The 14,564-nt window shown below is 46.3% G+C and overlaps 1 protein-coding gene across 2 annotated transcripts in view; it reads left to right on the forward strand.

Annotated features, from left to right (window-relative positions):
* The first annotated feature begins 946 nt into the window (after positions 1–946).
* Positions 947–14,564, forward strand: part of LOC146614288 (solute carrier family 53 member 1) — a 39,069-nt gene continuing 25,451 nt past the window's right edge. For both annotated transcript variants that reach the window (XM_085376951.1, XM_085376952.1), the window contains exons 1-2: positions 947–1,318; positions 12,642–12,693. In XM_085376951.1, coding sequence (XP_085233077.1) covers positions 1,250–1,318; positions 12,642–12,693 — 121 coding nt within the window. In that variant the 5' untranslated portion in view covers positions 947–1,249. The remainder of the gene's footprint in view (positions 1,319–12,641; positions 12,694–14,564) is intronic.

Raw genomic sequence — 14,564 nt, forward strand, 5'->3', positions numbered from 1 at the left:
AAAATGTTTTAGAACCCGATATAAAAACTCCCATCTAACAGAATCAAAAGCTTTTTCAGCGTCAAATGGCAGGAATTTAAACTGTTATAAATCATTTGTTGTCTGTCTGTCAGTAATAGGTCGAACAAATCTCTCATGCATGATGTCAGGTCCTTTTAAGCCTGAAAGAACATTCCCATCACAAAGTAGAAGCTGCAATCAGCTTTTGCCAAAGTGACTATCCTTTATTTATGCTGGTAGAAAGTCTCACTGACAGTAAAATAACCTGTGCTTTTAGCTTTAAGATACACAGATGAGGGCTTGTAGGACATTTTAATCAAAACAAAACGTGGATTATATATGAAACATAGACAAGATGATGATGTCACCTATTGGTGATGATGATGTCACCATCACCATTGCCATTACGAATCCTCGAGTTGTGAAAGTAGTGTGATCATGCTGTGAAACAGGATGCTACAGGCACACTGGCTACCTACGTGTCTATTACAGATGCATAAGCAAGCACACCCGGGTGTCTCCTCTTTAACTCTAATGGGCACCTTCGTTTCCAGAGTAAACATAACGCTGTTTTCAGTAAGAATAAAACTAGTGACTGAGACTATAAGAAAATCATTACTGTATCAAAGAGCAGGGAAGACTTCAGCTGGAAGCCTGCCATTAAAAATGTGACATTTATGGCATTTCTGCGTTGGCCTCATTCGATAAATTTAAATGTGATGACATTATGACGCTGAGTCCTCTCTAAGCCAGCTCATTACCTCACCATTAAGCTTAAAAACGACCAGTTTACTCCCCACATCTGGTGACATCTCACGAAGAAAGCCACACCTCGTTACACCCACCACTACTTTACCTTCGCCGATCTTCGGCCCGTTCTTATATTTCCCACTGCACGCGAACGCAGCGGGAGACAGGAGGTGGAGAGAGGTAGAGGATGAACGACAGCGAGCGAGGAAGACCCAGCTAACGCCAACACTGTTGGCCTGTCCTCCAGAAACACAGCGATAAAAACAGAATTACGGTTTTTATCTTCAGCTGAGATGCAGCTCCGCGAACACTTCGTCGAGTGTGTTTGAGACAGCGGAGATGCTGTGCCGGTAGTTAGCTAGGTTACCCGTAAAGACAAAAGGGCACCTCTCTGAGCATAATCTTTGGATGAGAGTCGCTGTGTAAGCAGCGAAAGCCTCCCGCTGCCGCCTCCCGGCTACAGTAACGGTAGGAGAGGAAGACTGACGCCGCGGCCGACATGAAATTCACAGAGCATCTGTCAGCTCACATCACCCCGGAGTGGAGGAAGCAGTACATCCAGTATGAGGTGAGTTAGCTTCACGTTAAACCTCTACTAGCAGCTAGTTAGCACACTGGCTAACTACACAACCGGTTACTTCATTTTAGAAATCTTATTTAAACATGGCCGTCGTGCTTTAACAGGAAAAACACACAGGGGTCCTTCAGCGGATGTGCTTCAATACAAGCAACAGCAGGTCGTTAGCGTTAGCCAGGCAAACTAGGCTAGCTAGATTTGTGTTGTTGCTCTGCAGGTTTGAGCCGCGGAGTCCCGTGTGTTGGCGTGCACGCGCGTGTCCTCCCAGATGTGTTTAGGAGACAAACCCGTTTCAGCTGAGTCATCGTTTATCGAGCCCGTTAATCTTTGGACCGTTAACCCCGGTGTCTGTGGTTAACCAGCTGAGCTGAGTGTGGGCGGTCAGGGAGCGGTGCTCAGGTCGACCTGTGAGCCATCAATGCCATCGATCTCTGCTGGAGCCTGATTGGCACCAGGGTCTGTCAGTGTAAACAACAACATACATGAACAACACTGCAGCCTCACGCCCTGCAACTGACCGCATGCTGCGCTCGTCAAGGTTGCTGTGAGCACTCCGATGGGAATCGGACAAAGCTCTTCAGCACCATCATCCAAATACCAACTGAGGAAACATCAGTGAGACCCAGCAGAGCATCGGGGACTCGTGTAGGCCCTGTGTGGATTTTTCACGCTGAATTGGCTGTATTACAGATTTCGGCTCATAGTCACTGCCAGTGTTTGTTTTCTGCTTTCTTTTTACTTTGTGAACTAACTGAAATAAGATCGTTGTTGTCCTCAGAGTTCCCGTGTTCCCACTTGCCCCAACAAGAGTTCCTGTTTAGAGCAATAAGTTTATGGGCTTCAAATCCCAGCAGTGGATTAATAACACCAGGTAGAGTGATGTTTGTGCAGAGCCTCAGACTCTAAGGTGTTTACGTATTCATTTTTGGCAAAGTTCTGATAATTTGTTATCTTCAGATATGAGCAGAAGGAAACCTTTTGTCAACTTACAACCAAATCCTTACTTGCACCTTGAAGCCCCAAAGTTAGTGTAGAGTCTTGAAGCGCCAGGCATAGACCACGATAATCCTGGACCTCTGCGTTCACATGCAATCAGTGTGTAGAATAAAGTGGTTGATTCCAGTTGCAACAGGCCAATAAAAAGACATGCATCAAATATCATCTGCTGTTACAGCCTCTGTCAATATGTATGTGTAGACATAAGCTATAAAGTTGCATCAAGAAGTGTTGTACACCGCCTCGTTGTGGCTGGACTCCAGTGTCATGTTCCTGTCTTCAGGTTTCCTCTCGTAGCTGTGAGCAGCGGTGTCGGCCTTTTTGGTGACAGTATTTGCTCACAAGTCACAGACTGGTACAGCTGCACTGAATTTGCTAGCATAGCAAAACTGGAGCCATCAGGATGAGTAGGAGCTTGTTTACATACTTGTTTGTTTAGCTGAAGCATTGATTGGGTCAAATCTGCATCTCTGTATTTGTCAGTCTGTGTGAGCTGGAGCTGAGATTCTGGCTTGAAGTCAGAAGCCATCAGTCGTCTCCTCGGCTTGTTTTAATCTGGTGTTCCTTTTGTGTGACATTCACATTTAGCTTGGAGCCAAATACCTTTTCCAGAAGTTAGAAATGGTATTAGCAGCCTTGTTCGGTGTTTTATCAGCCTTGTAGCTTTTTAAAATTCACATTAGGTTAGCACAGCTCGGCAGCTCCAGGCACTAATGTAATCACCTGTAATCACAAAACAAACAGCCTCAGCTGAAACAGAGAGTTGCTGACTTGGAGACAAGCCGGTAAGGTTAGTCTGATGGAAGTGTCCATCAGCAAAGAGTGTTGATGGTGGCAAGCTGCACAGACACACAAACATGTGCACACAGAACAGGGAATTTTGTCTACATTTACTTTCTGTTCAAATAAAGACTCCTGCAGCTGTTGTAAATGACATGCATCCAATCGTTAACTTTAGCCCAAACCAAGGTGACGAAAGAGCAGTCTGCTTAAAAGACCGTCTAGAGGAAGTGCGTTGTTTGGCCTGCTGTTTGCTCTGTTTTTACCTGTAAGTCCATAGATAGAAGCGCAGACATGGACAGATGCGCAGACATCTAGGACCACCCTTAGTTGTAGTATGTATGTGTGCTAATGTAGGGTGGCTGTAGCTCAGGTGGCAGAGCAGGTCAGCCACTAATCAGAAGGTCGGTGGTTCGATCCCAGGCTGCCTCCTGGCTGCATGCCAACTATCCTTGGGCAAGAGACTAACCCCGTGTTTGCCTACTGGTGGTGGTCAGAGGGCCCGGTGGCGCCAGTGTCCGGCAGCCTCGCCTCTGTCAGTGCGCCCCGGGGTGGCTGTGGCTACAATGTAGCTCCATCACCAGTGTGTGAATGACTGAATGTAGTGTGAAGCGCTTTGGGGTCCTTAGGGACTAGAAAAAAGCGCCATACAAATGCAGGCCATTTACCATTTAATGAGCGCGTCCAGAGACAAATTTAGCCGGCGTGGACGTATCAGGAGGCAGGATGGAGATGACGACATGTTGGGCCACAGCTTTAACAGTGTTGTTGACGCCATCAGTAGAACGTGTCTGTTTGGCTGGGACTGTAAGTACATCTGTGTCTTTGACACACTCAGAGGCAGTTTTCACTCACAGATAGGAGTTTAGGACTTTATAACTATAAACGGTATTACAGCAGCACTATTTTATCTTCTGTTCACACAGTTGCATACGTGTGGGATTAATCAGTCTGCGGGTGCATGCATGTAATGCACGGTTACAGTGGATTACCTGCTGGCACTCAGTTCAGAGCAGTATTATTCAGATGACCTTGAATTTCTTGGTCTCTCTGACATAAAATCTGCATGGTTGGATAAAAGCTGTTGTGGAATTCCTCCATAGATTTCAGCTCTGGCTTCTCTCCCATCTTGTTCATATAACCTTTGTTTGAAAACGCCAAATCTGATATATCTTTGCTACGGCGAGGGAATGACGAGTATTTCAAACAATGGCCGTGTATTTGTTACTTATTTCCTCCGAAGTTTCAGAGGCTTTCTTCCTGCCCCTGCAGTTTTTGGACACAGACCAGATGGAGCTTGTTGTTCCACCCAGCTGTAAATCTGGCCCCGGGCCGTGTTAGTTTTAGTCCTGTGAAGATGTGGGACCCGGGCCTGTGACGTTTGCAGAGCCGTGGGGTTCAGGGCCGTTACATGTGTGCGGTGTTTTCTGTCAGCTTGTTTGGGTGAAACGCCGAGCAGCAGAGGCCCATAAACTGAGCTGACATGATAGGATGTCTGCTAAAACAAACCTTCTGTGTCGGCGGTTTTCAACATGCTCCCACTGACTGCAGTTTTCCCAGCACTGCTGACATTCCAACACTGTGCAACTTGTGTTTTTTACTGAAGTTTTATCATCAAAGCGTGAGAAATGTAGTAGTAATGATAATAATACTAATCCAGGGTCAAACTCTGTTGACATGCTGGCTCCATGTAAACCTGTGGAGGGAAGCAGCTTCATGCAAAGTGCCAGGCTCGTAGTGCGTCTACCAGACAGGCGCTGTAAGAATAAAAACGCCTGCTGGTCATCCGTATGACTCAACGGGCTCATTGACTACAAACCCTGCTGCATGACTACATGGCTGGAGCTCTGTGAGTCTGGGTTATATTTTTCTGTATCAACAGTTGAGATGTTTGTGTGTGTTGGAGGACGAAGGTCAGGATAATGAACCAGACAGAAATGGGAGAAGCGAGTGGAAAAGAGAAAGATGGGACTGGTCGGCTCATTTAGTTACCAGCTGATCGGGTGTAATAACAATGAAACCATTTGGAGTTGTTTCTTCTCATTGTTTGTTTGTATGGTTCAAAAGCACAAATAGATTTCTTTCAAATCTTTTCTAACGTTCATAAACAGCAAATAACCTGATGCTGTGTCAGGAGCTGGTGCAGACGTGGTGTTTCACACACAGGACTGCAGCTGCAGCCAGACTAACTTCTTAACTCGATCATAGAAACATGTATAAAGTTGAGTGAAAGTGTATGAAACATCAAACTTGTACTACAGCCGTAGGCGAGGCCGCGTACAGAGTGGGTGTGATGTCACACCGCTTTTATAATGGCGACGCTGGCCTGGTCTCAGACATCCAAGTTGTCAAACGCACCTCTGCCAGCTGATGTCCCACATGTGTTTGAATATTTGCACATTCCTGGTAAACTGGTGTTTCTGGTTTTTCTCTAAATGAAGAACCAGTATCGATCCTGCAGAGTAAACTGTTCTGCAGCACCCTGCTTGATACTGAGCTAAGGAGCATCAATGCAGGAACCATGCATGTCTTTAGGCTTGAAGACTGAAGTTTATGCAGATGAAGCCCTTTCATTAGCTTCCACATTACAGCACTCGTTAAATGGGGATTCTTTTGGGCTTCGTCCTGCTGTGGTGCAAGCGCCTGTTTGCTGCACAAGTATCTGGGTCTGCTATTGATGAACTGATCAACATTTGTGATGCGTGCACCCTGCAGTGTGTGTGTGAATGTGCTTGTGATCCACAAAGACCTGCGTGTGCATTGTGCAGAAATGTGTGGGTACTGCTGCAGGACAAGTCATCCTGGTAACAGTCTGATCAGAGATGGAAGGATCTAACCCAGCATGCTCATAGACCAGGGGTGGGCAACTCCAGGCCTCGAGGGCCGGTGTCCTGCAGGTTTAGATCTCACCTTGAGTCAACGCACCTGAATCACATGATTAGTTCGTTACCAGGCCTCTGCAGAACTTCAAGACATGTCGAGGAGCTAATTTATCCATTTAAACCAGCTGTGTTGGTTCAAGGACACGTCTAAAACCTGCAGGACACCGGCCCTCGAGGCCTGGAGCTGGACACCCCTGTCATAGACCCAGTGTTGGTAAGGTGCTGACCATGGTGTGCATGTGGCTCTGTGAATGAATCACCAATCCTGTCATGGACTCAAAACCAACTGAAAAATACTTACAGAAGATATTTGGAGACACGCATGATGTGAACTAAGACGCATCTCACATGATACAACGTGGTTTGTCAGTAGTGTGGATGACCTGCCGTAGCTTATGTGCCTGCTTTGTCATTGACTGCATTTTTCCAGCACACCACTGCAGCTCAGGCTGTGCAGCAGAAGTGGAAACTGAGCTGCAGCACTTCATGGGAAGTTAGTTTGCTGATGATAGCTGGTTTCAGGTGGGTGAGGAATAGAGAAGCTGACAGTGAAATGAGGGTTTTACTTCAGGCGCTGTCTCAGTCAGAGGACATTCAGAGGAGGCTTTCTGAATGGTGACAGACCTCATTAAAGCACAAGAGTTGTTTTTTCCACACTCTGGGATAAGACTTGGATAGATGGCGCATGTAACATTGTAGCATGTTTCCACTCATGTTGCTACAATTAAAAGTTGATTGTTTTTACTCTACTTACACTCAACCACAACGTGTCTGAACAAAACTGGGCGGTGTACAGTAAACTAACTGAAGACCACAGGTTCTTATTAAGCTGAGTCATCTTAAGTACGTAGGCTTACATGTACCTGTAGAGCGAAGGGCCTGTGTTCGTCTGGTGGGCGAGCTGCTGGGAATCCAAACGTGCACCAGTGTGAAGCAGAGCTTGTTTTAATGAAAGTTTCTAAGCGTCCAGCTCCAGGATGGAGTTTGTGATGGTTGGTGCAGCAGGACTGGAAAATCATTCATAAATTCATAGATGCCCACCCCTCTGTGAAAATGGCCCTTTGGTGTTTTCTGTTATGCTTATACTACATTATCTCCTGCTGATCAAACATGGGCAATTTAAGCTTTTAAAAAACACCACACACACTTAACATCCTAACATCACCTATGGACGGTGTTGTGTCAGACTACCTGCCCGCATTCTGATTTTGTAGATTTTGATATATTCCAATAAAGAAGGATAACTGGGTCTGTGTTGTTGCTCGTCTTCAAACACCAAAACGAACACAATCACACGTCACTCCTTGTGAAGAGCTTCAGAAGTCCAGACTGAACCTTAATGACTGGCCTGCACAAAGCAATTACTTGAATCCTATTGGAAAGTCTGTGAGGTGAACCGAAGACCAAGGTCCGTGCCAGCACAGCATCAAATCTGGAGGAGCTTTACACAAATTCACCATCACTACAGTTTAAAATAGAATAGCAATGATGTGGCCAGCTGATGTACTGAGCTGTAAACATGTTATTTGTCCTGCTGACGCTGACAGTCTGACTTAATTTTGGACCAAGTGGCTTTCAGAGTTTGCAGTTTTTACACTTCCATGTTGGTATTTTTCACTCAGCCTTGGTGTTTAGTTGGGCTCTGTTTGTTAACCTCTCAGGTCACTAATGAACCGGCTCCCGTCAGCTAGTGTCTGATGCCTTCTATTTTAGCCTAATTCAGCAAATATGAAATATGGTTTATAAGTTGGTAAGCAATTTTCTTATTCTACTTTTTTCATTAAAGACTTATTTTTTATGGCTTTACCACAAATGAGGAGAACATACATGTTGCTACAGGGGTGGCTGTAGCTCAGGCGGTAGAGCAGGTCATCTACTGATCGGAAGGTTGGTGGTTCGAGTCTGCATGCCAAATATCCTTGGGCAAGATACTAACCCCAAATTGATCTCTGATGCATCCATCGGAGTATGAATGTGTGTGAATTAGATCAATGTGCTTGTGTGAATGTGTGAATGCACAGGTTGTGTAAAGCGCTTTGAGCGCTCAGAAGAGTAGAAAAGCGCTGTATAACAACCAGTCCATTTACCATTTGAAGCCTGAACCAAAGTTTGCTCTCCCCCCTGTAGCTCAAGGGGGAGAGCATCTACTGATCAGGAGGTTAGTGATGCCTGCACCCCCCAGTGTGGGTGGAGGTTAGCTAGGAAGCACTAAAAGGTGCTTGTGTGAGTGAGTGTGGCATGTTGTATGAAGAGCTGTGAGCTCTGGGACAGTAGAATAGTGCTTTATAAGAACGAGTAGCTCGAAGTCATCTCTCCCAGCTCGTCATCAAACTAAACTCTGCTCAGAGCTGATCCAGGGTCAGGGGGACAGGTGACGGCTCCTAGACTTCATTGTTGTTGTTGTCGACCCTGCTCTGATGAATATTTGTGTTCTCTTCACTCAGCTGTACAGTCTCCTCTATCACTGAAAACTAACACAGCTGCTTCTCCTTTTCCTTTGGCTCATTTCTTCATTTTCTCATATTTGCTTGCATTTAAATCTGAACCCCTGTCTCTCTGTGTACTCGGCCTGTACCACTACACTCGCTGTCTTTGGATCATCTACCCCCATCTACCCACTTTCACATAATGGTATGATCCCAGTCTGTCTCTCCGTGTGATTGGCCACATTGGATGCTGAGCAGCTGAATCTTCAGCTCTTCCTGACTGAGGTCGGCTCGTTCATGAACAGCTCATCACTATAATCAACGTGCACTGACTTGTAGTGACTTTCAAGAACATTTCAAGAACCCACAGAAGAACACTGGGAACACTGGGAACATGGCAATTGTGGAGATTAAAGGGAACAGAAATAAAGGCTTCAGTGTCATAACCCTCATGTCTTTCTGCAGCCAGAGGCACACATGCAGAAACACCAGTGTTGGAAAGACTGAGTAAATATGTGGGTGTAAAATGATTTACTGCTGATAATGCTGGGAGCACTGGGAGCACTGGCTGATGCCTTCAGATGAAACTTCCCCGCGTGCGTCCTGTCACATTCAACTTTGACGTCTGTGTAAAATTTCCCACCTGTCAGTGTGTCTCTGTGTCCCACAATGCTTTGCAGCCTCTGATGGAAGCCCGCCCTGACAGAGCCTCGTACGATCTGCTGGCCCCTGCTCCTGATGTCTGTACAGTAATGCATGTTGTTGTTTGTTATTTGTATGCTGAGTTAAATTAAAGCTGCAGACATCGGCCTGCTCTTTTCATATGAAGCATACGGATCTGTGGAAAAGTTCGACAGCATCTTCTATACAGGTAAAGTCAACGTGAAGCCGGTCAGACAAATGTGGCCATGTGCTGTTAAAGTTGTGTTTGTTTCATCGTTGTAAACGCACACAGAGGGCACAGGGTCAGACCCTCTGCTCTGTTTACCCACAAATGTTAGCTTCATTGAATCAACACAGCTTTTTCCTTTTTAAAAGCACAAACTGTTGACCAGCTAGTGTATGTTACTAACCATCTCTGCACCTGCAGCAGTGCAAAGTCCAGATGTTTTGCCATCAACAGGCATCTGGAGTAATTCAGGCTGGATAGCTGGTCGCTGTTCTTGGCAGATGTGGTGTAGTTAGTTTAAATAGTTTGGTTTGCTGGTGTGGAGCTAACGTTTAAGCGTAGTCAGAACATTTTCACTCGAGCTAAAGTCAGGCCTTTTGATAGGCTGTTTCAGATGCTAGCATGCTCTAACCATTCCAAACCCAGATGTGTGTTTGGGTTCATTCTTCTCTTTGTGTCCTGGTTGCAACTGTCTAGCTGTTGATTCTAGCTGAAGAATTGAAAGGTAGTCCTTCATTATTCTCTCCATTTTCTGGAAACAGCCCAGTTCTTACAGTAGTCGTAGGTTTGAACGCCTTCCAACCATGCTTCTAGTCATTGTGGCCACGTGGCTCAATCTGTGTCTCCTCTGACCATAAAAAGCCTCTGAGTCCACGGTGATGTCAAACTGGCTTCAGTAACTCTGATTACTGAACACTGGTGTTCCAGCAGTTTGTAGTTCATGGCAGGCTTCACCCTCAGGATGTTAGGAACAGGTCAGGAAGCACTGACTCGTCTCTTCTCCTCTCAGGGAGACAGTTTCCTGCAGACCTTAGTAAAGTGGTGACACCTGAGATTAACTTGTGTATAGATGATATCAGACTCTCGACCGATTTAAATACCCTCTGCCAGGAGAGTGGCCGATTCTCCAGACGCTTGTTGCTGGTCTGGTCGAGGTGCAACTTGTGAACATTAGTGATTGCGGATGTATTTGTGGCCCTATGTGGAATAAAGAAAAACCGATGCAATAAAAAAGGTGCACATTAGTTCATGGTGTGCAAAGAAATCAGTAAACTTGCTGTGACATCTGTGACAGCTCCTCTTTGTTTCCACGTTCATCAAATAGGATGATGTAATCAGATACGAAGGTTGTTTCGATGTACTTGCAATTAAGACAAACCATAAAAGAAATGAAATCATTATTGAAGGCTCTCTAATGAAGCTAATTACATTAGAGGTCACCGAGACATACCAACACATGGAGGCATTGTCTGCCATCACAGTCAGCAAAGCTGTTTTCTGACGGCTGAAAACAAAGAACTGCTCAGTCAGACGTTAATGCTGCTTTAGCTTTTAGCTCGCATCACTCGTGCGTCACCGGTGATGTCACGGCCCTGCAACAACTCTCCCAAACGCCTCACCTGTCAGCAGCCCTGGGAGCTCTTTAAATTCTGCCACAGCACCTTTCAGGCTCACATCTAAAGAGCAGAGCTCCTTCATATCTCGTCTGCACTGTGGACACAAGCTGGGGGACAGAAAAATGAGGAACAACCGAGAGATCTGGGTTTTTACATGACACACATGTGAGCAATAATCCAGTTATGACTCATATAATCCTTCTGACAGTTTGGTGTCAACAAAGTGTTTGTGTGCTGGTGGGCAGGGTTGGAGAAAAGAGCGAGGGAAAGGAATGCATGAAGGAGATTAGGGAAAGATTTCCAACAGCCAGTGAGGAAAAGATGACAGCAGAGTGTAAATGCACAAAAAGGAGCACTGCAGAGAAACCTCACAGTTGGAGAGAGAGATTTGTGGTCAGCTGGTGTGGGTCAAAGGTACGCCTGTGGTGATCGCCACAAGCTGCGAGAGAGAGAGCGAGGCGGCGCTGAAGGAGAAAGAACAGAAGTAGGGTAATCTGCGGGGATAAGCACAGCCGCCCTTGTTCCTGTTGAGCTGTGTGTTGTGTTTTGGAAACTCGCTCCTGACCACATGCTGAGCCAGCCTCCTGTGACCACCAGCATCTTACTGTATGTCACACATGCTGTGGGCCTCAGGACCAGTGTGGGAAAGCGCTTTGGAGCTATGGCGCAGAGAGCGCTTTGTGCTGGTCGTAGGCCTTGTGTCAGGGTGATGTTCGATAACAGCAGCAGCCACTTTCATTAGTTACAGAGCAGCAAAACAGGCTAAAGGTCACCGAGGCAGGTAACTCCTGCAGATGACACATGAGTCATCATGTGTCATCAACATCTGTCAACCAGTAGGACCAGTATGTACTGCACTGGCCCTTCTTTCTGCAGTATTGATAGCGATAGCACGGCCATTCTTCACCACCACTCAGATGTTGGTATCAATTGTGTCTGTGAGGAAGACTAGGGGGCGTGAGCTATTTCAGCTCTTTATCGAACGTTTTCAACATTTAGCCTGGACACGGTTAAAGACGTCAGGGAGGTGTGAAGAGCTGAGCCCAACATCAGTCAGGCTGAACGTGGATGCAAATGTGTCATGAAGCTAAAGGAGGTGCCTGAGCCTGTGTTGGAGCGCTGATGGTTTTCCAGGATAGAGGGGTCTGAGCTGTTTTTGAGCTCCGCTTCTGTCAGGTTTGTATTGACCCAGTTCTTTCCCTGGTTATAGCTCACCTGTTCAGTAACAGTGGGATTGTTTCATACATCATGCAGTGTAGTGTGTGTCCTCTTCTGTCTGTCCTTCAAAACTACAAAAATGTGTTGTTGCAGAAACATCGAGCCGGGCCTGCAGGTTTTATTGGGCATTGAAGAGCTTCTGCCTTTTTATCGATTTCCTACTCTGTGATTAGTTGCATTGTTCCAGCACTGCAGCGAAGCTTAGGCCTGACTGCTTCACTGCTGCTCGGCTGTCCAGCAGGCCGGGCCGGCACACAGTGAGCTCATTGTGAGCCGGTGCCCTGCTGGCATTCTGACTAACTGACCACTCTACTATCTAACCCTGGAGCAAGCGCTGATGAAAGGGGGCGACTGTCCTGCTGTCCTACTGCAGCTCACTGAGACTGGGTGACTCCTCGTCCTCTCCACAGTGGGGACAAAGCACAGCGTACACTGCCCCACAGTATGAAGCAGGCTGCTTTATTAAAGGATGGGTGAAGAGCTAAATAACAGATCAATAAAAGAAATAACAGACTACGCTCTGTGACTGCAGGAGAATGTAATGAGAGTATTTCTGCAGGTTGTTTACAGCAGGTCTGAACACCTGATGAAGAAAACTCATCACAGATGGGTCACACAGCACTGTGATATGCTGCTGCTGTGGAAGCCGATCACTCTCATTGACCTGATGATAGGATATATATGTTTGTACAGGAGACTGATCTGGTGTTTTTACTGTGTCTGCAGGCTTTCAAAGAGATGCTGTATGCTGCTCAGGACCAGGCCCCGTCTATCGAAGGTATTACATGCATGCACACACAGTCATGCAACTTCCTGTTTCTTTCACCTTCTCCAGTCTTACTTATCAGAGCTGTTGCTGTCTTGCTTTGTACTGGAAACTGTTGTGTTATCATGTCGGTGTAAGACCACGCGTGTTACACGTTTATATTTGTGCCACAGCTGAACATGGTCCAAACCCAACAATTCCTAAATACTGATGTTCAACAAGTATTTAAAGATATGATCATGAAAACCTGGCCTACAGCTCAGTGTGTTAGGACAGCTGGGCACAGACTGGGGGCAGTGCTCACACAGAGTACAAGCGCTGCCCAGTTACAGCCTTACTTACATTCAGTTAGGCTGATTGATTGATCCTGAAAATAACGATTAGTCAAGTCCAGTATTCTCTGTTCCAAACACAGAATATTCAGAAAATATATTTACTGCAGCTACTGATTATTTTAGTAATCTATCGATTATTCCATCGAGTAATCCGATAACTGATCCGATATACGGCATCGGTCCGATCCTGACCTAAAGTACTGGATCGGATATCGAGGAGAAATGAGAAATGTAACCCGATCCATCAAATATCACAAAGCACCTCACAAAACCTGCGACAGGGCGTAACCCGGCTCGTGACCTCAGCGCGTCGGAGCAGTACGCGTCACGTGACAGAGCGGCTGTTGCGTGCGGGACCTGTCGGCGGGCTGGCGTTCACACTGAAAGCATCTGGAGCCGCGCTACGTGCTGCCAAACCGGCATCTCGGAGAAAGCTATCCCAGAGACACAAAGCAAGTTCCTCTGTGAATGTTTGTGGAGCACTCCCACGTTCAGCCTCAGAGGCGGTATATGGAGCTGGGACGTCTGTGACCGAACGATGGACAGACTCACGTTTTACTTTGGAAAAAACTGTTACAGGCTGAACAAAACCCCAAAACATGAAGAACACCTTTTTCATCCTTGTGTTAAGTTTAGAAATGACAGAAACTTGAGTCTGAGGTTAAACATGATGGTAACGGCTCCGACATCCATCCTGATCCACTCTGGATGTGTATGTGCAGCTGTAAGTGCTCCACTGTGCAACCTGTTGTTTTTTAAGTTGTTGAATACGAACATTACTTTGCACTCCTTTTTCCCAGAACAGAGTTTCTGAAATCTGCATTAAATTGCATTTTAATTTACTTTTGAATATTACTTGAAGCACTTAGATTGAAAGTTGAGCTAAAGGTTTAAATACAAAGATCAGCATCACTGAACTGTGAAATCCTTTGGCTGCAGTGTGTTGAAGTTTGAGCATGAACTTGCAGGAAGCTATAAACAGTTTTATTGATTACAAAATGGACCATATCGGATTCATATCTGTATCAGCAGATATCCAAATGTACGATGTCGTATCGGGCATAGAAAAGTGGTATGGCGCCATCTCTGGTGTGAACATGGATCAGGAACGGGTCACACTTGGTTTGTTGGTGAGGGACTGATCACAGGATCGAAACAGCTCACCGTCTCAGGGACGGCTCCGCCTCTTGGTCTTCACTGTCACGGGGCCGAGTGGCCTGTAACGAACAGGACTCAGGTGCAGAGACAGCAGATGATGTAACAATTATTTATTAGGCTTAAGTGCAAGAAACGTAGCAAGGACAAAAGAACAATAGGACGTGGAGTCTGACGTGGCGTGGCCTGGGAAACGTGGCGAGGGAACGGGGCCTGAGATGCAGAGTGGAGCTGAGCAGGGAACAGTCACACTGAGGAGAGAAGACAGTGGAGTTAGGGAGGTGGTGGAGGCAGCTCTGCAGTGGCCAGTTGTAAGAGTGGCAATTCTTACTTGCAGTAGGGGACAGAGTGTTGAGAGGGGGGTGATGAGAATCCAGGGGAGGCTGAGTGGCG

This window comes from Diplotaxodon limnothrissa, linkage group LG18 (genome assembly GCF_057381915.1).
Source record: "Diplotaxodon limnothrissa isolate DT_005_m linkage group LG18, D_limnothrissa_male_GT1.1, whole genome shotgun sequence".
In the NCBI taxonomy this organism is placed as follows: domain Eukaryota; kingdom Metazoa; phylum Chordata; class Actinopteri; order Cichliformes; family Cichlidae; genus Diplotaxodon; species Diplotaxodon limnothrissa.